The sequence below is a fragment of the Solenopsis invicta genome, chromosome 2 (genome assembly GCF_016802725.1).
Source record: "Solenopsis invicta isolate M01_SB chromosome 2, UNIL_Sinv_3.0, whole genome shotgun sequence".
NCBI classification, from domain to species: domain Eukaryota; kingdom Metazoa; phylum Arthropoda; class Insecta; order Hymenoptera; family Formicidae; genus Solenopsis; species Solenopsis invicta.
Genome location: NC_052665.1, coordinates 15,527,483 through 15,551,375, shown reverse-complemented (window position 1 = coordinate 15,551,375; position 23,893 = coordinate 15,527,483). Strand labels below are relative to the sequence as shown.

General features: G+C 34.4%; 4 protein-coding genes and 1 long non-coding RNA gene across 7 annotated transcripts; 2 read left to right on the top strand and 3 right to left on the bottom strand.

The window, feature by feature from the left end:
* Window positions 1–23: 23 nt before the first annotated feature.
* LOC105197471 (protein wings apart-like) lies at window positions 24–8,296 on the top strand. Its single transcript, XM_011163852.3, has 11 exons — window positions 24–833; window positions 1,715–3,456; window positions 3,711–3,959; window positions 4,098–4,346; window positions 5,447–5,671; window positions 5,774–5,996; window positions 6,316–6,531; window positions 6,629–6,808; window positions 7,204–7,292; window positions 7,420–7,521; window positions 7,604–8,296. Exons 1-11 carry the CDS (start codon window positions 650–652, stop codon window positions 7,751–7,753), a joined length of 3,609 nt encoding a protein of 1,202 aa, XP_011162154.1. The 5' UTR covers window positions 24–649; the 3' UTR covers window positions 7,754–8,296.
* On the bottom strand, window positions 8,052–9,461 carry LOC120359720. Its single transcript, XR_005576497.1, has 2 exons — window positions 9,329–9,461; window positions 8,052–9,235 (listed from the first exon to the last, which is right to left on the bottom strand). It is a non-coding gene; the product is annotated as an uncharacterized LOC120359720 (long non-coding RNA).
* Window positions 9,284–13,457, top strand: LOC105197467. Its single transcript, XM_011163845.3, has 5 exons — window positions 9,284–9,554; window positions 11,373–11,811; window positions 12,094–12,267; window positions 12,340–12,521; window positions 12,997–13,457. Exons 1-5 carry the CDS (start codon window positions 9,470–9,472, stop codon window positions 13,152–13,154), a joined length of 1,038 nt encoding a protein of 345 aa, XP_011162147.2. The 5' UTR covers window positions 9,284–9,469; the 3' UTR covers window positions 13,155–13,457.
* Window positions 13,405–18,283, bottom strand: LOC105197468. The gene is made up of 3 exons (XM_011163846.3): window positions 18,066–18,283; window positions 17,288–17,401; window positions 13,405–13,977 (listed from the first exon to the last, which is right to left on the bottom strand). The coding sequence occupies exons 1-3, from the start codon at window positions 18,139–18,141 to the stop codon at window positions 13,781–13,783; spliced, it is 387 nt and encodes a 128-aa protein (XP_011162148.1). The 5' UTR covers window positions 18,142–18,283; the 3' UTR covers window positions 13,405–13,780.
* A 58-nt stretch (window positions 18,284–18,341) lies between these two features.
* On the bottom strand, window positions 18,342–21,998 carry LOC105197469. 3 transcript variants are annotated; one of them, XM_011163850.3, is made up of 5 exons: window positions 21,838–21,998; window positions 20,784–20,948; window positions 19,538–19,723; window positions 19,139–19,432; window positions 18,342–18,569 (listed from the first exon to the last, which is right to left on the bottom strand). In XM_011163850.3, the coding sequence occupies exons 1-5, from the start codon at window positions 21,896–21,898 to the stop codon at window positions 18,466–18,468; spliced, it is 810 nt and encodes a 269-aa protein (XP_011162152.1). In that variant the 5' UTR covers window positions 21,899–21,998; the 3' UTR covers window positions 18,342–18,465. The 3 variants fall into 3 exon arrangements, with proteins under 3 accessions (XP_011162152.1, XP_011162153.3, XP_025986923.2); XM_011163851.3 differs by lacking the exon at window positions 21,838–21,998 and adding an exon at window positions 21,376–21,820 and having other exon boundaries at window positions 19,124–19,432; XM_026131138.2 differs by lacking the exon at window positions 21,838–21,998 and adding an exon at window positions 21,376–21,817.
* Between the last annotated feature and the right edge of the window lie 1,895 nt (window positions 21,999–23,893).

Genomic DNA, 23,893 nt, shown 5'->3' with positions numbered 1-23,893 from the left:
TAGCCGAGCGGCGGAGAAAGAGAAGCGGAGAAGCGACGGCGGTGGCGGCGGTGGCAGCGACGTTGACGACGACGACGAGGAGGCGACGGCAGAGGAGGAGGCGTCAGCAGTAAGTGCCGAGGGAGAGTATCGTGCGGGTGACGGACGTGCGGCGTGCGGCTCGAGAGGACCGGGATTGCTCCGATTGCTAATCGAATTTGTCGTCTCGGAGTCGCGCGCGAGCGAGCGAGTGAGCGGAAGCGAGAGAGAGAGGGGGAGAGCGAGAGAACGTTTTCTCGAGCGAGCGAGCGCGAGCCTCCGTTCCGTCCCTGTACGTCGAAGTAGCTCGGAATATGGCGTTTGTTTCGGCGCACGTTATCGCACCGCCGCGGTACACCGCCGCCTGTCGCAACAGCTGAATCGTTCCGGATCTCCGTGGCTGCGATCCTCGCGACACGCGACTCGCGGCACGAGGAAGGAGGAAGGGGGGGAGAAGCCATCGCGCGCTCCCCGTCGTCGATGCCACGGAGGCCGCGGCACCCTGGTGATCGTGAGCGCGCGTGGCGCGCAGCCGCTCGTCACCGAGGACGGGCACGAGGATAGATTGCGTCATTATCGTCCGTATCACTGCGATGCCGAAGAGGCACCACGAGAAGGCGAGTGCAGCACAATGACGTCCCGCAGTTACACCAAGTCCTACAGCCGCAAGGTCAGCAGTGTAACGCCCGGCAGCATCCAGTTCGACAAGCTCTTCCGCGAAAACAGCAACCGGCCGTCCGCCGCCAAGTCCGCGGGCACCGTCGGCAAATGGGGCATAACATCCTTCACGTCGATCAGGAGCACGAACATCAATGGTACGCGCTTTGTCGTATTTACGTGTTTACATGTTTTGAATATAGCGGCGGCGATCGCCGGCGCTACTCCCTTGCGACAGCGTCTTTGGGAGTCGCGTTCTTGTCTGCCGTTATCACGAAGGAAGTTGCTTGTTGTTGCTTAACTTATGTAAACAATATGACTTCGTCAAATTTTTTACATCGAAACATTCTTATAATGGAAATGGACCTGCCATGTTTATGTTTGAAAGAGAACAAAATTTATAAATTGTTTATTTATTTTTATACGCGTAAAGTTCTTGTAACCTTGTTGATGTGAGAACGCGACAGACTTAGCAAAATTGTGCTTTTCCCAGTTTCAATAAGTCACAAAGAATCCTTATCAAGCTTTATCTTTATGAAGTAGTAGATTGTGTGTAATCTATTTCTGTAACGAAAAAATGTTATAAATTGACAGTATTTATTTTTAGAAGTTGGCACAATCAATTGATCTAACGCCAATGATATAATTTCAACGTTAAACAGCAATAACACCATGTGGTTGCGTGCAAGAGTTTGATTTAGAATTTTACTAAAGTAATTTTATAAGTGCAATATTATATTTTAACTACGAAATTGTTTTGCACTTTGTACCGCATTGTTCAAGCACAAATGTACTTTATTTCATCTTATAAAAATATATAAACATTAGAAATATTTATATATAATAGGTATTTATATATAAATCTATCTTATATTTTTGTTATTTGAAATATTTATAACGGTCAATCTCAAGGATCATTAAAAATTTTATTATTAAAGTTATTTAATAAATTATGTTGAGTTTTCCTTGACAGCAGGAAAATACATGACATTTCCCTAAAGACGTCGAGATCAGCTTTGCAGAACTGTTCCATTTTCAGGGAGGAGAGATGATATACATCCCTATGGCGCAAAGAGAATGAAACTCGATTATGGGAATCAGAATCGTGTGAATCCTGGGAAAGACCCGTTCTCCTTCGAGACCGACCCGGACAATAAGTCGGACGCGTCGGTCGTCAAGCCGAAGAAGTTCTTCAAGAGCCGAAATGTCCCGCCTGCGGTGGAAGAATCTCGCCAGGATGTGGCAATTTACAAACAAGTACCTGATTCGCAATATGGAAGGGCCCGCGCCCCGAAGCAACCCCCGCAGCAGCAGCAGCAGCAGCAGCAACCGCAGGCTGTAACGAAAGTGTCACATGCTCCAATTAAGAAAGTAGTAGAAAGTTTAGATAGCACCAGTACACCCGACCCTCCTTCCAATCGGGAGGAGAGCAAACCGCCGATCGTACTGAGAATATGCAAAGGTACGGCGCGATTGGTTTGCGGCGACGTGCATCAGGACAACCAGGAGTCTGAGCCTGACACCTATAGGATTTCCACTCCCCTCGCTAGTCCCTCGAAAGTGGACGTCGAGCGTAAGACCTTCAATACGGAGACGTCGCTCAAGTCCGATCATAGATCCCTACGCACGCATCAACCCGTTGTCTCCACCGTGTCGATTCCGTTGGAGAATTCGGATATGCGAAGGACCACGCGTAGTCGCGCCAAGAATTTGCACTTGGACACGACGGCAACGACCTCCGTCGTGGCGCCGCCAACGACTCCGGTCACCCCGAACTCACACGGTTCCGGCCTCTCCCTGACGCTGAGGAAATCGGTGACGGACTCTAATAATACACTTATCTCTCATTACGACATCGTTAAGACTGACTGCAGCTCAACATATTCCTCTAAATCGACGATCGAGCCGTTAATCGGACGCGATCAGCCACTGCCAACCACAACTCAAGAGCTGATCGATATTTTGTCGAGTGATTCCGACACGAGACCACCACCCCCACCATCGCCACCAGCACCATCACCGTCACCATCGCCACCATCGTCACCAATAGCACCAGTAGCACCATCGGTATTGGCCGCCACTACCGATGACAATGACAATATGGAGAATGCGGAAGAAGCGACGCCGGAGAGCGTCGCGAACCTAGTTGAGCAACATTGCATCATAGATATCCCGACCAATGAAGCCGCAATCGAACCTGCGATCGCGCAACAATCCGAGCCCGAGCCGGAGGTAGAGCCTGATCCTGAATCAGAGCCGGAACTACCGATCCGTGGGACGAGCGACACCGTCGCCACCGTCGAGATCGCGGCTAAGACTCTGGTGGATCAGGACTGGTTTTCAGGCAGTGACGATAGTGAGGGTGCTAGTGGAAACGCCGAGAGTGAGATACCGTTGCACGTGACGAGCACGGTCTCGGAATTGCAGAGCTCGGACCCGCCGTCGACGAGTGTCTCGTCGACCAAGCCCGCCGCCGCTAAGAAAGGCAGTATCTTCAAGAGCCGTTCGACGGGCGCTACGAACGGAAATAAGAGACGGGCGTTGTATAAGCACAAGTGGTGCGACAGCGACAAGGAATCCACCGCTCCAGATACGCCTAACACCGGTAACAGCACGCCGACCACTGCGTCTGGCTCCAGCACCGCGGGACCGGTGGCGTACGAGGAGGAGTTCGAGCCCTCGCAGCTGACGAGAGTCGTCACTTATCCTGCGGTCGATGCGGATTTCGAGGACGAAGCCGATGTGGTCACGAGCGTTCGCTGTGGCAGGAAAGTTAAAGGTGTAAGTACACTATCAACAATATATTTTTTTAATAATTTTTTAGAGAATTTATCGTATAATACGAGAATATTGATAATAAAGTTTTAAACAAATATTTATACATTTTTTTGTTACAAAGTAGCAAGTAAGATTATTGCCATTTATGTAAGACCAGTTATATAAGACATGAAATTGTAAATGTAAAAATGCATTGTAATCATCTTATGTGATTTATTTTTAACGCATATTTATTCAGCCTTTATTTTGTCTTGCAGTTCTATACTGTAGTAAAAAATGTAAAGAAAGCTCATCAGATACAAGAAAGTGGAGAATTCCAAGAGTTTAATGATGATGTGGAGTATATCTTAGATACTTTGAGAGAAAATAATCCGAATGCTACTCGTTGCCTTTCAGCCATACGATTAGCAAGTAAATGTATGGCTCCTGCATTTCGTATGCACGTGCGTGCTCATGGAACTGTTGCCAAGTTTTTTAAAGCTCTTCATGATGCAACTAAAGATCAGGTATAGACACTCGCGCATGACAAAGTCCTATTCATTTCTGTGCATCCATACATATTACATATTATATCAGATATTTTCTTTGTTAATTTGACTTTTTAATATATTATGATAATTATGTATTGACATGACTATTTGCAGAGTCTTGGTCTATGCACAGCTACTGTAATGTTTGTATTAAGTCAAGATCGTCTGGCTATGGATCTTGATCGTGATTGTTTGGAATTAATGTTAAGTCTATTAGAATCTGATGCTAGCCATAAGGATGCTCTTGACGATTGTGGTCTCAGTCATACTGAATTATTGAAAAACAAAGAAAAAGTGCGTCAATTGTGTGCTGATATTCAAGCTCAAGGACACGCTAAGCATCTAAATCTAGATAATATCACCGTAAGCAATTTTTAATCTTTATATATTTGTTCTCGTATATATCAGGCCTGCAGCCGGTTTGACTTTTCTACCGATTTTACTTATTGTCATAGTATCTAGACGGTGCGCGAAAACGAAAAAAACACTCAAGCTCAGAGATGGTAATAGCTGTAAATCGTATACGAAACTATAAAGCTCTAGTGCTTTGAAGCATGTTGCCCCGCGCGCTGTTCATTGTTTACAGAGTTATTATTATTAGTAGTAGTAATAGTAACAGTAATAGTAGTAGTAGTATTACTACTAGTATTACTACTACTACTACTACTACTACTAATATTATGTTATAAATTTAAAAATAACACTTTAAAGTACAATACGTATGTTAATTGTGTGTGTACGTATTGTATATGTATATGTGTGTATATTTAAACACAGTAGAATCCCATATAACGCGTTATTCTTATAACGCAAATTAAAAATCGCACGACTGTATAACGCGATTAGAAGAAAGAGTATTCAGTTCTAACATGTTGTTTAAAATAGAATAATTTGCATATTATTTTCTGTTATATTATAAAAGAGTATTAAGTTCTAACATACGTTTAAAGTAGAGTAAATTGCATATTCTTTTCTGTTATATTAAAAAAAAAAAAGAGTATTTAATTCTAATTTTTTACACTTTTGGTTTTGTACAACACGAGATTCCTATAACGTATTTCTCGCGTTATAGAAGGTTCTACTGTATTTTAAATTTAACACCAATATATTTCCATATCACTCTTGAGATACCATTGTCAATGCGGTTTTTTTTTTTTTTTTAGTGGTTTTTTAAGATTTCCCCCATAGGTTTCTATTTTATTAAAATTGCAAAGGTCTATTTGAATTTTGTTGCCCCCTTGAAGGGGTGAAATGTCAATATTAATATTTGATGAATTTATTCACATCAGCGAGAATGAGTTTGAGCGGTTTTTGTCTCAGCGCGCAGTCTAGATGCTATGACAGTAAGCAAAATTGATCGAAAAGTATAAATCGGTTACAAGTCTGGTATATATCTACACATTTATATTTACGTATCATTATTTCTACTTTTGAATAATTTCGTGATATGTCGCTTTTAACAGGTTGGTCAGCTTGCTATGGAGACGCTTTTAAGTCTTACATCAAAGCGCGCTGGAGAATGGTTCAAAGAAGAGTTACGAGAATTAGGTGGCTTGGAGCATATTGTAAAAACAATTCGAGAATGTCACCGTCATATTAACAGCCAGAATGTTTTAAGATCTGGTTGGACAGATCCTTTGTTAGACAAATTACGTAAAGTTGACAGATGTTTACGCGTCTTAGAAAATGTAAGTATTTTTTTCTCTTTTCGTTCTTTCCTCATCACCCCATATTGTGCGCATTGTAGCAAAAAAGACGGACTACATATTGTGACATTTTATTTTTTTTAGGTAACACATATGAACGAAGAGAATCAGGTGTATTTATTAAAATACGATGAAGGCATATTAGTAAGCACATTAGCTAGTTTATATCATCTATGTGGACAAGAGATTCCCATTTATCCGACAACAGATCCGAGCGATAAAAGTTCCACTGGTGCTGTTGTTAGAGAATGTCTTTTTGCGATTATTAAAGTTCTCATCAATCTTACCCATCGGTTTAATGGACAATGTAAGATTTTTTTTTATATTATCAGCGCATTCATTAATGTTGAACAAATTAAATAGTTGTATACTTTACCTCACTTATTAATTATATTATAAGGTATCTCATCTGAATAAAGCTTAATTTATTTTATATTTTAAAAACTAATAATTAAAAAAAAAATTGTGAATTGAATCTTAAAAACTCTGATAGTTTTAGAAAAATAAAACAAGATAAAGGTCTAGGTTTTGTTCAACTTAGATACTCTATTTTTATTATTGATTTATGGATTTATGTAACTTCTTATAACAATTATTCATTCTAAAAGAATATGTATTTTTTACAGCCTTCGGTAGCAAATCAGTTGGCGCACAAGTTGGCGTTTTGGATTGTAGTTTGTTTCTTTTATTACGTGTACCAGAATCACTCCCAGAGGAAAAACGATTTGACATGATGATGCTAGCATTAATTCTATTGATAAATTTGGTAGAGCAATGCGATGATAATAAGCGACTTCTTATCGATTCGAAAGCACCTCTGTCGTCAGAAAATATTTTCGATGGTAGGTATTCCTGATTTACTAAGGTTTTACGCTTCTTCACTTGCATTAAATTTGAAAATACAAAATTTTTGTTTTTGTTTTTTTAATCTAATTTCAGCGGAAGAAAGTGGCGTAGCGTCATTGATCGATTTGTTCTACAAGCAAGAGGAACTTGCGCGTGCCGAAGAACAGAAAACTGATGCGATTCTCGACGGAAAGAAAGATTCTGAGCAAACGGAAACGGTATCAACCACTACTAAATCTCAGGAAGAATTCATCGAAGAGACCGTCACGAAATGTTCGTATTACGTTTACTTTCATACGTGTATATCCATCTTTAAACATTTCCAATATATACAATAATTCAATGCTTATCAAATATTAATTATAATTCATAATGCAATGCATTTTAAACGAGCGAATTTTTAACGACATATATTATTCGATAAAATTATCGAAAAAAATCACTATACTTATTATGCTATATCATTTATCAAATACTACAATTGGTAAAAAAAAAAATGAAATTATTACTCACATACATTTAACGTTAGAAATAAAAGTTTTTAAAAATCTTAGTGAAAAAAAGAAAATTCAATATATTTGTTTTATTTGTTATAAATATATGTATTAGAACATCCAGATATATTTGTAATTTATGATTTTAATAACCGCGCGATTATTATTTTACAGTGTTACAAAAAGCTGGGCGACATATGGAACATACGCTAATCGGATCATATGTAGTACTGTTACTTGGATACTTAATAATGGATAACAAGGTAAAAATATTAAGTAAAAAATATAATTGAACCATTTATTACACGTCTTATTTAATAAAATAGCATCTTTTAAGGAATAAGCACATCAAGTTCGTTTTTTCTTAATAAATCTTTTTTGATTGTCCAGGAGTACGAGTCGCTAGTACGAAGTAGACTACCAGACAAGAACTTCGCCACTATGGTATCTGTACTTCAAAAGTTCTTCAACTTCATGAATCTGACGGCATCGGTAATTATTCTCATTGAACATCCTGTATTCCGCCTTATCTGAGAATACGTTGTAAGTTTTATTGCGCCTATTTTTATTACAGAACGAAGTAAGTAGTTGCGGAATCGCCGCTACTGAGAAGGTAATCAAGTTCCTAAAGATGTCGGATGCCAGAATCGAGGAAGAGAAGAATGAGTTACCATTGCCAGCATTAGAGGACACCAACATGATGCTTGACTTAACTTCATCTTGATCGACATGTTATGCACATACCTGACAGCATTTTTATTTTATCTGGCATACACGACGAGCCAAAGTTGTATTTTTTGTCCAACAAAGAAAAATTCTTTTTATTACAATATGGATGGACTTGTTTCATATTCGTATATTTTGATACATATTTATTCACTTACGTAATTTATTGTTGTAGGTTTCCTTATTGATCCGATTGATTTCCTTTATATTTACAATTTGGAAGTTAGATTATATCTAATTTTAAGTATAAACTAGGATAGCTTTGAATATTATGTATAGGAACACTTGTAATTATAATTACAGGGCACTTATCGCAATTATATCGTTATTGTCTACACGATATCACTAATGATTCGAATTAACGAGCAGCCACCTTCTGTCAAAGTTGCGAGACTGCCAAGAAGAATAAATGTGACGCGATAAGCTTCTTGCCAGCCTACCTGATTTACTTTCTATATGAATATATATATATATAAATATATGAGATCTTAACATTGTACAATCAATTTTTAAAATAAATATATCTAATGCGTTTTAAAAATCTGTTAAGCGTTAGTCGCATTGTACATTGTGACCGGCTGAAATTCAACGTAACGATGGTTTCTTTTTCCTCCCATTATTATTTTTTTTTTTTTTTTTAATAAGTACAATTATTTTAATATTAAAATTATGATATAAGCCTTGTAAATGTAAATTTATAAATTATAATTGTATCTTATATCCGCAGTTTTTTCGAATTATTCGATCCCATTTAGCGCTATAAATACAAACATAAGACGGATCACACGGTTGAGGTAACGCAAAGGGATATATCCACGCGTTCTAATAGTTTAAAATTAAAGGGAGCAGGAACACGAACGTAATACGTTGTTACATTTGTAGTAAAATCGCCGTGCGAGGCGCATATGAAGAATCTATGTAGAATAAAGTACCTTTTTTAAATATACGTTAAATATGTGATTTTACACTTGTCCCGTTTGCGCACGGCCGATCGCGCCGTGCAATCGAGCAACGGAACGTGGTCTCATCAATTTTTTTCTATCTGTCGCTATTTAATACAAGTTTTTCTTTTTTTAAATCGCGCGCACGCGAAAATAGCATCAATGTAGGCAAGTTTTTTTTATTTCACTGATTTATCAGCCACGTTATGCGCAAATGCAACTTTGCTCTGTAAAAAATTGCATTTGCGCATAATGCGATTGATCGATCGATGAATTTAAAAAAACTCGCTTTTACAGAATCTTTTGATGTTCTCTCTCTCTCTCTCTCTCTCTCTCTCGCTTATTGTACGTACAGAAGCACAGGACAAGAACAGATTTGAAAATGTATGCAAACCAATCAGAAGTCGCAAAATGTTTTGTCTGTTGTTATTTCCTGTTTCTGTTGCCGATACTCTTTCTCTTTCTCGTCTTCTCCCTCCCTCCGTTTTTGCACATCTTCGAGAATCTTCCGGAAGCTTTTCGTTGTCGGAGAACATCGTCTGCGCATGCGTGAACGGACGGAGAAGGCAGATTAGGCGAGTTACGTTACATTTGGTTACGTCGCAAGACCACACATACGCGCATTCTCTCACCAATTCTGATTCTCGCTAGCGAAGCATTACGAAGCACGGCGAGATATCGTGAGGCCATTTCGTAACGCCCCACGTGGTAGTATTTCGCGCACTTGCGTATATAATATAATTATTGTAATTACGCGAAATCGTCATACGAAAATGAACGCGTTGTGGAATTTGCACGATTTGAAGCGGCCACCGTGTTCAACGTGGCAGATCAAGCCGCTCGAAGCGACAAAGAAGGGTATATACTTTATTTTCCACACGCACGTGCATGCGCCGCGCCACGCGATCCCAGGACCAAGCATGTCCTCGCTTCTATTTCTATTCGTATTGAAAGCGTTATCTTGTAATGACAATTGAAAGAAAAAAAAAATTATTTTTATGACGCAATGAATGAAAAAAGAAGCATCAGTTTCGTAAGCGCCTATCTGCCGCTATTCACTCGCAGCTTTATACCTACTACATTCATTTACCTACTTTACACCGAGCATTTTGGTACACTTATCAAGCAAATGGTAAATGTGTGCTGAAGATGCGTACTATTTTGATTCGATCTGATACGCATCAAATTAATGCGTCATCGTTTACACCATCGAATCAAATTAATTTATTGCAAATATAGTACTTGGTATGCGCACCAAACGCCCGGTATAAATTAGGCCATTAATTGCAACGATCCTAGGAAATAAATGTGTTAGGGAAAGAATTGAAGTGCGAAAGAACAAGATGATTCCAAACTTGATCTTTTTTTTTTCTTAACCTTTCTCGCGCGCACCAGGGCCACGTGTAGCTCGCACGTTGCCTTGGATACGGGATCGACCTGATCGACCGAGAGTCATGTCCACGAGACTTTAATTATACATTTTCGTGTGCTTAGAATAATAATTACGTTAATTCGAATTTTTTTGTTAGAGCCTTTAAAGTTCCGCGTGGAATGCCACGCATCCGATTGTTCAGTTATTCGATCTTTGTATCGTATGATACAACGATATTGTGAAACACCTCGCATTATCGAGCAAGGTCAGATGTTAAAAATAGAAATTAGAGAATTTTAGAATCTGCATTTTCTCACTGAACTCTAAATAAATAATAGCAGTGTTGCGCTCAGGTAACTTAAAAGTTATCTAAAGTTATCTATCTTTACACATGTAAATGCATCTTGGACAAGATAAAGATGATTTAATTTATCTAGATAAAAGATAAAATTATAAATGATTTTATCTAGGTAATTTTTAGATAATATCATTATTGTACAAAACAATTTAGGATTATAAAAAAAAGTATTCATGTATTTTTATTTCTAATCTTTATTTCTTAAAAAATAAAAGTTTTTTAAATAATTTAGTTTAACAAAAAATATTTCTTTTGGATTTGAATCAATATGCAAATAAAAATTAAAGTTGAAAAATAGAAGGGATATATACCTTACACACATAGTAAATGGCAAAATTTCTTGTAGAAGTTTTTAGGAAGAATTTACAGTTTTGGAGAACTTTTATATTGCGCTATTACTGATATGCGCAAACTCAATTATTCTAATAATTTTTTAAAGTGATAACAAGATTACGTTTCAAAATTCATTACTGATACTAAAAATCTATAATATATATATAACAAATTATTTTTAGTACTAGATTTTTAAACACTGGCAGTGAATTTTGAAACGCAACCCTATTATCACTTTAAAAAATGCTCTTGTTAGAATGAATGGTAACTTGAAGGACAATATTTTTATCATTATTCATATTACCTTAGATAATTATAAAAGATGACACTTTTTATCTGAGACAAAGGTAAAAATATATATTGTAATAATTTATTTCTGTTTCTAATATTTTTCCTATTGTGCTAACATTTTATTAACTTTATACAAAAAGGAAGTAAAAATATGAAGAAATTAAGGAGCACAATTGAGGAAAGGAAAATTATTTAAAAGAATATATTTGAGAATTACTATTTATTTTTATCGCTTGGGGCTGTGCTCTCTAATGCAGATTGCAAAAGTAACAATAATTACAAAAAATACACTTGTGAGATAATTGTTTGCTTTTGCTTTTAGGCTTGGAAGTGTCTCGATTCAAGATTGCACTGGGCACGGCGATCAATGATATGGAATCAGAATGGTTTCGTGGATTTATGTTGCTAGAGTTTGCGATCCTAAACAGATTAATGTATCGAATGGCGACCAAATTCCGGCACGATCAAGGGTTAAATCACATGTGGATGATGAGGAGTGCTTTGCGCAAAATTCGCGGAATGGCCCTAGAAAAGGAGTACACAAATTTGCGGTCTGACCTTCGAATGAGAGACGGAATGCACATTTTACCGAGCAGACAAAGGCTGGAGTACATGCTCTTGAGATTGCAAGGCTTCGGCAAGCTCATGCTTAGAATTAGAGATGTCTCAAGGACCACTGCTTACTTCTGGCTATCCAGAATCAAATCGGGACAAGCCTGGACTGTTGCTACAATAGCCAATTCCCTTGCAAGCAGAATCTGGTATTATCTCTATAAATGATTCATTTTTATTAATTTAAATTAAAATCTAACTATTGATAATGAAGTCGTCATGTTTACAATATCTTCCAATATTTCTCTTCTCTTTTCTTCTCATCTTTTTACATCTAAATGTTTTATAAATATTTTCTCTTTCTTTTTGAACTTAAAAAAATCCATATGTACGAGACATGAATTCGCAATTTCTCACAAGTCTGAGCCACTTGACATACATGCCGACGTTGTATATATTATTCTCTTTTGAACGATACCATTTCTTCGCAGGTTACTCGCAAAGTACACGATTATAAGATGTTGCGTATGGTACAACGAATTGTACCAATGCGCGAAACAGTTTCAATATGTCGGTACGCAAATCTGGCTTTCAAAAAATCTGACGCTACCAGAGGACTTAAAATCGTGGCTCAACTTTAACTTGCAGGATAGAGAAATGATGTGGTATGTTTGTAGCTATCTGATATTTTAATTAGCAATCTAGAACGAATTATAAAGTATTTTATGATATTTTAGCAATCCTGATCCACAAATCTGGCTTCTTGAAACCGAAGTCGATAACAAAAGCACAACTTGTAATAAATCTGATGAAAAGACTGATAACTCAAGACTGACACAAGGTGCCTCATCCAATAATGAATTGAACTTATTTGATTTAAAATTTCAAGATACGTCTATATCAAATAATGATATTGGAGGTACGTATCGATTAAAGCGATATTATAAAATATTTTTTTCTCTGTTTTTTTATATAAATACTAAAGCACAATTGCATGTTGAAGTCAGCTTTTTTTTAACCGTTACTATATTGTCCCTTCTTAAATATTGTATTATTTTAAATTAAAAAAAAAAAAAAAAAAACAGTTACAGCTTTCACACACAGGAGAAAGAAATATTTTATTTACAATCCACAGATAAAATATAACTAAAATATAAAAGTAATATTGTTACAATTGTTAAACATATACACAATATAAAATCTAATTAGAAATCATTTTATGTTGTCTGTAAAATATATCTTCTTGTAAAGAAAGATCTGTATATAATATAATCAGTAACTTTGTAGTTCTTTTATAAATGTAAAGTCTTGATAAAATTTGTTATTTTATGCTATAGTGAAGTTGTACTGAAACATGTTAAAACAATCCAATTTAACATATTGTATTTTTGTAGAAATAGTAGATCGAGAGGACTTTGAAAAAAAGTTTTCCAAAGCAATAAAACTTGAAAGAAAGAAAGGAACAATGAAGCGTAAACATGCCGACACTACCGACGCGAGCAAACGGAGAGATTCAAAGAAAAAGAAGAAAAATGTATATAATAAAAAATGATATCGAAAACAAAATTTTAAGCAAACAATAACAGTATTAATCAAGCAATATTAAATATATACACAAATTATAATAGTGCAATTTAATTATATGCAAGTAAAAAAACTTAAATAATTGTGTTTAGTTTTAATACTTGCATAAAACTAGTTATGCATGATATATATATCAAATTGTAATATAGATTTAAACTGTGATATACAATAGAAACTGTAAAAAACTGTGATATACAACGAAAACAACAAAACAAATGTAAAAACTCATTTTATATTTTTTCAATAATATTGGTCATTTCATATATGCGTATGTGTGTGCATATAATTTAATTCCTACACCAAAGCTAATCAAGTATGCGTTCTTATAACGTACATATAAAATCGGGTGAAAGAGTTCGTGCTGTATAAAGAATCGTATCCAAGTAATTGCTGCTGCGTGATACCTTTAATTTTGGTTACGAGAATCAACAAGCGTGTTGTCGAAGGAGTAAGAAAGAAAAGTTGCACAAAAAAATTTTAAGGGCAACATTATGCAACTTCAGTTGAACGGTGCGCGTGGACAAATAACATTGAGCAGTAACTAGCTTATATCGTGCGTATTCTCCATAATAGTGTAGATATATGGTGCGATGATTAATCGTCGTAGGCCGGATAAAGGAGCGCGTATCTTCGCGGTCTCATCCAGAATTTCAGGCCGAAGGAATCGGAATGTCTCTTTCGCACATTATTGAAACAACAGGCGCGGAACTGGCGGGTGCCGCATATGTTGGCGCATTCTCGTCCACAGAGATCGCAGGGGCCAGTCTCGCCGAGGGTCCACAGTACGCACACTGCGAAAACGAAGAGAATTATTAAAAGATGAACATCGCGCTAAGTTAATATTTGTTTAATAACTCTTTTGTCATGCTTCAAGTAAAACTCTTATAATTATAAAGTTACGATTTCCGTAGAATATCGTCAATGCAGAAATGGTATAATGATTTTTATATATTATTTTCTTTTTATATAGAATGTATATATGTCAGATATTATAAAAGATATAAAGAAGAATTTATAATTTGATGGGATTTGTACACGTTCAACCTGACATGCTTTCAAAAACAAAACAAAAAAATTACAAATAAGTAAACTCTAAATTTTTTCAATAAAAAAGCAATCAAAGAGGTATACAATAAACACGATAATTAGAGCACAATTTTTATTGCACATCCAATGGATGAGGAAAACTTGTAAAACGCGTGGAAAAAGTTTATATATTAAGCACAAGTATGCTGCAACGCGATGCATTTATGGATGTGACGGAGAAGCCATCGATGTCCGGTAATGAATGTCAATCAAGTAATTACAACTTACCGCCGTATTATGCGAGCCAATGCATATCTTTACGGAACTTAATTTAACTTTTAAAATTTTCATTCTGGATCGTTATTACCATCCGATAATTTTTTAATAAACAACTTCTTAATTTTAATCAAATACGATAACACTGATATTAACTTAAAATAATATCTTTATAGATGTCTTTATAGACAATCTCATTATTATGTGGCATTTATTCTTTTTTAAATAACTTGAGTCTGTTTAGAAAATCATGTGAGTTATATTGCGTATTTGTACATTTGGACAAGTAAAAACTCGAATGAGTCCATTTCCACTAATGTACATTAACTTTGATCTCAGTTTAACTTATTCTTTATCTTTTTTCTAATTTTTAGATTTAGGAAAGGATAAGGAGTAAATTAAACCAAGATTAAAGTTAATCTACATTGATAAAAAAAGAACATTAGATAACTAAATAAAATATTTTTCAGGGTTTGTACTACCAGAAAAAAAAAAAAACCTGGAATTTTTATATTAATCCTTGAAAATTATGGATGTTTGTGGGATTTTATATATGATACTTAGAGAAATTTTTAAAATTCTATTTTTAAATCTAAATTTTATCTCTTTTTGAAAAATTTATTTCTTGTAGTGTGTCTGTGTAGTTTATATCTCTGATGTCTATATTTATATCCAGTTATGTAAAAATTAGATTCATATATTGATAGATCTTTATACAACATGCACTTAGTTCATATTATTTCTTTCTAGTTTAATCTGCAGTTTAATATTGAAATCTTAAGTGATTTTTCTTTGTGATTGCATGATTAAAGAATATTAAAAAATACATGTAATACAATAAATTTATTTTAAAGATTTAAAAAATTCTGTAATCTTTCTTAGAATTTTGATTAAAATTCCTGCAAAATCCGAAAACTCTCAGGAAATTTATTAACGAAATTTGAGTACATACTCTGTATTTTTTATGAATATTACTTAATTGTAAATCGAAATACGTCAGAAAGCTACAAAATTATAATTTAATTTATAAATAATAACTTATTTTTTCTAATTTAATAAAACAATTAATAAGAATTGATTAATATTTGATTAATAGAAATAAGTATACATAGTCTTATTCAATAGAAAAATCTTGGTGCTTAATAATATTTTGCGTGAATCGTATAATTTCTAGTTCAAACTGTGCGTTGATTATTTATCGATTTTGAAACATAGTCCTAAACTAAAGCTGGCATACATAATATCACAAATAAAATACTGACATTAATTAATAAGGTTCTTAAAACATTGTAGAATTTTAATATAAGCTTTCTCCCCGCTAGGATAATATTTTTTACAATAAATTCTTTGCAGTGTTTTAAAATGCTCATTAACATCAGTATTAAACTGCTTATCACTTTAATTTATCATTAGGTACGTCAGCTTTAGTTTAAGACAGTATTTCAAGACCGACAAATTTATTATTAGGCATCAAAAATTCTCTTTGATCAAATAAGACTCCCTTTGCTCATTTATGTTATTTTAATACGATAGAAATCGTAGCATAATTAAAATTTAACTGTAATTCCAAAATCATTGCGTATGTCTTTTTAACACAATTCCGAAATTAATAAGAATATATTTCACATTTCGTTTTTCTTGTTTAATCATTTTTTTTGTTTAAAAGATGTATATATATATATATATATAAAGTAATTTTATTTTAACATTATTTGGTATATCTCTATTTGTAACATATATCTTATTCTAATGTCTTCAAATAATCGGTGATACAATTCTCATCTTGTTTGTTAAGCAAATCGAAACAAAATCGTTTAACTCATTACGTCCAACATAGAATTATTAATACGTTAGAAATTTATTTTTAGCATTAACTCTAATGGTTCACTGTTTTTAAGAGATCAACTAAATCCAGTGATATCACTTCGTCTTACGGTTGAGCCGATTATTCCGTAAACACAAAAGAAGCTATAGATATTGTAATTATTAACTTCATTTAGCTTTCCTTTTAAAGGAAATGTCAGCTACTTGAAATTAGTCCACTTTATTGCAACAAGCATTCTGGACAATATTAAGTGATATCATATATTAAAAATGTTGTATGTTTGTTTCGTAGAACTTGCAACAAATATATTACTATGGGAAGCATAAATGTTCCTGTCTTTCTCTCTCAAAATTTTGTGTAAAATGAGAAATTTAATAAAAAAAGATAGAATTCTTTTTATAATTTTTTTCAAAATTTTAAATTATATTTAAGAATGTGTATGCATAATAAATGTAGTGATTGTGGCATAAAAGTTGCTCGTCTGTTTAGATTTTTATTCGATCACCACCGCTCAGAAGACAAAGCACCGAGAATATTTTTGCCAATCTCCGTGAGGCATGAGCATACATTAAATTGAAGATCCCGATCTTTAATCATGACTGACTTGAGAGATACGCGTAATAAATAAATAAATAAAATATACAATGTTTACACAAACATTTATTATAAAATTATCAATTCCATTCAGCATCGTCGAAAACAGAATGCATGAGAAACGTGTTAAATAAACTTTACTACTGTGAAAACAAAATAATAAGCATTCTATAAATAAAACAAACATGAAATAAAGTGAAATTTCCGTTGCAAGTGTTTCAAAGTATTTTGAATAAAACAAATAAAATTTTGTTACATAATAAATAATTGACGTGAAAAAAATAAAATATATAATATATATACTTAATATATTAATATGTTACAACATTATGTTATAAATTGAATTAAGATATACATGTAATAAAAAAAGATTCGATTACCTGCGAAAAAAAGTAGCACCCAAGGGTGATTCATTTCTTTGAAGTATTCGCAGTAAGGACGACGACAAGTTCGGCACGACGATAAGCCTGACGATCTCAGCCGGGACGTGGTCACTAATGTTTCAAATAATTAAAATATGTTAGTGACAACTTGGTACATACACAAAGAATGTATTTGAAAATGATACTAATTGTAAAATCTCACAATCAGTAAAATGTAACAGGGATCTTAAATAATGGCGCTCTAATTATACGGATGTACATTTTGAGTAACACACACACACACACACACACACACACACACACACACACACACACACACACGCATATATATATATATATATATATATTTTTTTTTTTTATTGCCAAATTTCTAACTTTAATTAAAATATTTAGCATAAAATAATAGCACTTTTAATAAATACACGTTCATTAATAATATTATTAAAACACGGTTATTTCATTTTTACATAACAAAAGACAAGTTTCTAAAAATCAAGAATATATACATGCGCAGGGAATTAGTTGCTGTGTTAATCTTGAAAATTATAACGATCGTTAACAGATCTACGTGCACGAATGTACAATATATTAAAAAATAAATTAAAAGAAGTGTTGCAAATAAAAAAAATAAAAAATAATTTTGACAATTAAAGTATGTAACAAAATAATATGTAATAAAATTATATTTGTAACTTTAGTATTTTGTAACGATTAAAAATCACTCACAAATCGGTGTGAATTATTAGAGAGAGATTTACCCCAAGCAGTTACTTACCCTGTACAGGTGAGTACCGGGAAGCGAATGATAATCTTGAGGGACAACTACCTTGCTTGCTACCTTGAAGTATCATCCCCACTATCCAAGATTATTACTCCCACCCCGAACCACACGCAATCGCTTTGTCGTTTCGATATAGTAATATCCACTATACGCAAGACGTTAAATCGCGAATGAAAAATCATTAAAATCTACAGAGAATTCACTGAATTCAAACAACACATATCTACACGTACTTTTGGGAAAATGAAAAAGTAGATTAAACAGATGATCGATTTAAGTGCTTTTATTTCTTTTTTTTCAGAATTAGAAGAGTTGATACTCGAGTTTCACGAAATAAAAATACATTAAATACCTGTTTATTTCCCCAGAGTACAATTTGCCGTTAACTTCAATCCTACGTGAATATTAATCTAAGAATGGCAATATAAAGAATATCGACAAGCAACATCGCGTAGTGCCTCCCTTGTGAAACATTTGTGCGATAGGGTAGTAATTGCGCTGAAACATATAGAAGAAACATGCATTTAATAAACATCTTATTTATATGATACGTAAAAACAAGATAATTGCTCGAATCTCCGAGAGTTTAGACACATTTTTCACTATTTCCTCTGATTCTCAGCAAAGTTACCATAAATTTTGTGAAATCCATATTAATGTTTATCGTTTGTGCTATTAAAGAAGACTTCCAGAAATTTTGATAATGGAGCAGATTTCCATCTTATTTCTCTTCATTCTTTAATTTAAAAGACACTCCAACATTACATTTAAAAAAGTGTTTAATATTTTAACACTCAAATATTTTATTTCTGTTTCCGTTTTTTAAATACGTAAAAAAATATTAATTTAAATTAAAAGTTTTAACAGCTTTAAATGTTTTAGTGTTTTAAATTTAAACATCGTTTAAAATTAAAATATTTTTGAATATACATAAAAAACGGAGACAAAAATAAAACCTTTAAATATCTTAAAATTAAACACTCTTTTTTTGAGTGTACGAAGAATTAAATAACAGTAAAGATGTTTGTGTTAAAGTGCAGGGTCTGTCATACTGGAACGATTCGAACTGGGATAGTAGACGATCCGTTCTCGGCGCTTGTACTCCGTTTCGGGGATTGACATTTCGCACTCGATGACGGCAGGATCCAGCGTGTCCTCGACGACAACATCCAGCGACGTTCGTGGGTTACCCTTGTACCAGTCTGTCGAGGATTCCCGATCACTTCCGCGATCATTGCTCTCGATTCCCTCGACGTAGAGCTTCAGAGACGGTTGTGGTTGCGCGCCCGTTACGACGCACGTTAAATTCACGTGGGTCTTATTGAAGGGGTAAGTGTGCACCGTCATATCGCTTTCCGGCACTTAAAGACAAAAGACAATCAAGTCAGTTAAACGGTGCAAAAAAAGCAATTATGGAAATAGAAAAATTTTTAAATTTCAAACTAAATTCTATCTCATAAACTTGCCATAAACAATCATTTTCGTCGAGTTGCTCGCCTCGTCCTGAAACGTGCTGATTGCGCACGTATATTCCCCAGTCATGTCTATCGTGACGGTCTTCAATCGTATCACTGAGCGCGAGTATGGCTCCTTCAGGTTTTCAGCTGGATATTCCGCGACTCCTTCGATAATTCCGATATCTTGCGGCGGTACTGGCGGTATAAACACCTTGTTACAATATTTCGAATTTGGATTCAACAAATATGAGATAATACTGTAATTAATATAATTATGGAGAGATTTTTACCAAGACGAATTTATCTATAATCTCATATTAAAGTTAATAAAATTAATCGTTTGTTAAGTTATTTAAATTAAAAGTTACGTTACGATTAAATTAAGTTAAATTAAAAGTTCATTTTTAAATTATTTATATTAAATTAGAAATTTTTAATTAAAAAAAATTTTTTTCTTTTACATAGATAAATTTTTACTTAGGGAAGAAGTTAGTAACTGAAAGTTTGTGTTTCAAAAGTAATTAAAGTTAAAAATTAAAACTTAACTAAGCCCAGTTAAAAGTTAGTAACTTGTTAAGTTTATTGTTTAACTTTTATTTTTGAACTAGTTATTACTCAACTCTGATTTACAGTGAAATTTTAGAAATAGTAAATTCACAGATTTCTTTTCAATTGAAGATATTAATAAAAATAATTCTTAATAGAATTTAATTATTATATTTACAAAAAATGTTAAAAGTTATTCAATTATCTAGCAACTTTTGTTTAATTAAACGTGTAACATCATTAAGTTTCCTGTAAAAATTTTTGATAAAATCTATGTAATATCGTAAAACATATAATTTTAAAAACTAAATTCGGTCTCAAGTGCCGTCTCTCAAAAAACACAGTCGCGAAAAGTTATCGATATGTATAAATGTTACTTTGTTAGGAATCAAAGTCTCCTTTTATGCGCATTCTGACGCAAGCGACACGATCGTACGATATTTCGCGACTTGTATTTTTATTTTCTCCGCTCATTATACGGTCTTATGTACCTGTACCTATAACTTCGAATCGAGCTAACTACGATATTTTCCTTCCCACGGGTATCCGCGCGTCGTTACAATACGACTTTGCGATATCTCGCGACAGTTCTGCGATGTAACGCACACAGACCGTCGTTAAGGTAAATTTAATAATAACGCGCAAATACATAGGGCCGACATATAAGTTATAATGGGATCCGCGTAGGCGGGGTGAAAGTGTAAATTACTCGGTGGAATCCACTGATAAATCTGATACGCTTCGTGAAACCATTTGATTACAAGTCCGTTCTCGTCCTCGTCAACCTCGTAAACGCAAATCAGGTCCACAGGTCCGGTACCGTTGCGGATAGCCAGCGGCACATCCAGGGATCTTATCGAGGAACCACCGGTCCCTGCGAAACAATATTTTTTGGCAATAAGTCATGCGGATGTGTATACTATCTGAATCTCGCAAAGTGAAAAATACACAAGCTCAATTTTAATTCACTGTATATAGGATTGAATTTTGATTCTCACAGAGTGATGAATCACTCAGAAAGTTAAAAGTTCAAAGTTAATTTTGAAATTTTATTCGTGTAATTAAATTAGAAACTCTTTTTCAAGTTAGATTACTCAAAACGATTACAATATATACAATTATAATAGATCCTCAAACAAATTTAATATTTTATTTGTAAATTAAGTTTATATAAAAGAATGCAAGCTCTCAACTTTCACTCTTTTTCAAAGTGACGTTTCACTTTGCGAGATTTAACGCTTTCAGTTTCGAATCGCGACGCTGGTTAACGAAGGATTTTAAAATTGATTAAAAACGATTACTCATCCAATCGCGTTGTCGGCTAGCTGCACGAAGTTCCGAGGAACCTTTCAAGCTCATCGCACAATTCACCCGAACTATTCTTAGAATTACAATTTCTTGGCTCTTACTGCGACGATGCGATGCGATATGATATGCGCAAAATTTTTGCCGAGAATCAGAAAGGAGTGAAATATATAATGTAACAGAACTTTCGGACCGCGCGGGCGCGGACGGAAGTTGGACGGACATCAAACAAAGGCTGATGGAAATTAATTTCCCGGAGCGGGAATTAGCGCGTTTACGTTTCCCTGGAGAATATCCGCTTCGTTGTATATGCGTCTCGTCGTCGCTCGATCACCCCTTGATCGAGCGCTCTCGCTCGAATCCATCGGACGCGAACTTTACACACGGCACTTGAATTCGCATTTTCGAAGGCGGGAGGGTGTGATCCTGGCGGACTGTCGCGGATTCGTGTCACTCACCCAAATAGCATTCGAATATCAGAAGGAGAATTATCGAGGGCGAGACTACTATCGACGGCATATTCTTTCCAAGGTCCCTTTTCACACTGATGCACAATTAAATACGGCTCGTCTGACTTGTGTTACACTATAAACCGATACGATTCTGCGCAGCGTGTCGTGTATCGCCACCCTCGTGTGTCCTACACATGTTCCGCGTGTACTGACCAACGTCTCGTCGTCCCGTACAGGTGAACGATGAATCCAGATCCAAAGAAGCGATCCTTCATACGAAGATAGCTAATTCTTTCTCCGAAGGCGTGTGCACAGAAGAGTGTATATTCTGTCCTCAGAAACCAAAAGTGATCGACTCTAAAGAAGGAAAAAGAAAAAAAATTTGATGAAATCACAAAGCAGTAGCTAGTGGTACTACAATCAAGAAAATTGGTGGTACTACAATCAAGAAAATTGGAAAACAAGTGGTCTGGCTTCTGGAAGATGTACTAGAAAAATATCAATCCTATTGCTGGACTGAGAGAAAAATATCTTAAAACAAAAATTAAATTAAAAAAAAAAAATGTAGATCCCAATAACTTACTTACTTGCAGTCAAGTTAAAAATTTCTTAATTGAAATATTTATTTAAATAAAATAAAGAAATAACTTTTAACTAAGTATATAAACTTTTCTTGTAGTTCTTTTAACTAACTCAAGTTAAAGTTAATGACTTATAAAATTAATTTAATTACGTTAAAAGTTACATGAAGAAGAAACTAAGTTCAATTAAAAGTTACGTTAAGATTAAATTAAGTTAAAAGTTAATTTTGGAAAGCATAATTCATATTAAATTAGAAATTCGCAATTCTTTAAAGTTACTTAAAACAATTATAATACAGAGATCATTAAACAAATTTAATATTTTATTTGTAAATTAAGTTTATATAAAATAGGAAAGAAATGTTTGTATCATTTTTATAATTTTTTCCTTTATATAAATAAATTGTTAACTCGGAGAAAAAAGTTAATAAATCAAAGTTTATATGTGTTTCAAAATTAAATAACTATTAGTTAAAGTTAAAAATTAACTAAGTTATTCAATTAAAAGTTATTAATTTTTTAACTTAACTTTTTAACTATGCCAGCCTTGATGGTTAGAAATAATACATACGTGTATATGTGCATATATTTTGCTTGAAATTCAATCAAAATATGAAACATCCTCCGTAGTGTGCGCGCGCGCTTCTCCTATGCAAAGTAAATTTATTATTTTTAATGTAACATGTGATCCTTTGTTAATTAATCTTTAAAAATTGCTATATAACTTTGCTGTTGTGAAGTTATTAAACTTTTGCTTATAAAATAATGATTTCAATATCTACAATATATCAGAAGTTGAACTCGTTTTCCACGAATACCTCATCATTTCATCCCACTGTAGTGCGGCGTGCGCTAATAGGGATATACCAACGAATGCGTCTTTTACCGCGAAACTTTGCAAGAAGCGAAACGGTTAATTGAATACGAAGTGTGTTTTGCTGCGAAAGAGTTAGTCGATCGAACAGGAGCGCCGATCCTCAACCGCATTAATTGATCCACGCATCGATCGATTGCAGGCGCCAACGATCTTTTTAGCACAAAGCGGTGGAAGGCATAGATTTATTACAAAGATAGATAAGATTGCATATGCGCTGCTCATCACCGGTTGGAGGCATGAAAAACAGCATTGATAAGATTGCGCAATTAATGAGAGAGAAGAAAAGAGAGGTAATTAGAATTTCTCAAATAAAAGTTTGATCCGAGGCTTGTTTTCTATTCCTGCACTAGACTGCACTGGAACGTTCCATCTTGCTTTCACTAACTTTCAAATATATATCTATTTCATTTTAAGTGCACACTAATTCAGGTAGTTCAGGAACAGAAAACAAACGGCCGTTTAGACAATTTTTTAATTAATAGCTGTATGTTTTAACTTAATTATGAAAAAATTTACGCTCTCTGCGCTGTTGTTATTTATCATTCAGAGTTGGATAAATTAATATATTTTTTTAACTAAAGTTAATGTTAATGGCTTGTATTGC

What these genes read in the sequence shown, in the direction of transcription:
- LOC105197471 (XM_011163852.3), top strand. Translation starts at nt 650, where the DNA reads ATGACGTCCCGCAGTTACACCAAGTCCTACAGCCGCAAGGTCAGCAGT. An exon ending in CGAAGAGACCGTCACGAAAT is followed by an intron (nt 6,809 to 7,203) that starts GTTCGTATTACG and finishes ATTATTTTACAG; the next exon opens with TGTTACAAAAAGCTGGGCGA. An exon ending in TCATGAATCTGACGGCATCG is followed by an intron (nt 7,522 to 7,603) that starts GTAATTATTCTC and finishes TTTTTATTACAG; the next exon opens with AACGAAGTAAGTAGTTGCGG.
- LOC105197467 (XM_011163845.3), top strand. Translation starts at nt 9,470, where the DNA reads ATGAACGCGTTGTGGAATTTGCACGATTTGAAGCGGCCACCGTGTTCA. An exon ending in GCTCGAAGCGACAAAGAAGG is followed by an intron (nt 9,555 to 11,372) that starts GTATATACTTTA and finishes TTTTGCTTTTAG; the next exon opens with GCTTGGAAGTGTCTCGATTC. An exon ending in CAGGATAGAGAAATGATGTG is followed by an intron (nt 12,268 to 12,339) that starts GTATGTTTGTAG and finishes ATGATATTTTAG; the next exon opens with CAATCCTGATCCACAAATCT.
- LOC105197468 (XM_011163846.3), bottom strand. Translation starts at nt 18,141, where the DNA reads ATGATACTTCAAGGTAGCAAGCAAGGTAGTTGTCCCTCAAGATTATCA. An exon ending in CCGGTACTCACCTGTACAGG is followed by an intron (nt 17,402 to 18,065) that starts GTAAGTAACTGC and finishes TTGAAACATTAG; the next exon opens with TGACCACGTCCCGGCTGAGA. An exon ending in GGTGCTACTTTTTTTCGCAG is followed by an intron (nt 13,978 to 17,287) that starts GTAATCGAATCT and finishes TCGTTTTCGCAG; the next exon opens with TGTGCGTACTGTGGACCCTC.
- LOC105197469 (XM_011163851.3), bottom strand. Translation starts at nt 21,604, where the DNA reads ATGTCCGTCCAACTTCCGTCCGCGCCCGCGCGGTCCGAAAGTTCTGTT. An exon ending in CCGACAACGCGATTGGATGA is followed by an intron (nt 20,949 to 21,375) that starts GTAATCGTTTTT and finishes ATTGTTTCGCAG; the next exon opens with GGACCGGTGGTTCCTCGATA. An exon ending in TTATCAGTGGATTCCACCGA is followed by an intron (nt 19,724 to 20,783) that starts GTAATTTACACT and finishes TTATACCGCCAG; the next exon opens with TACCGCCGCAAGATATCGGA.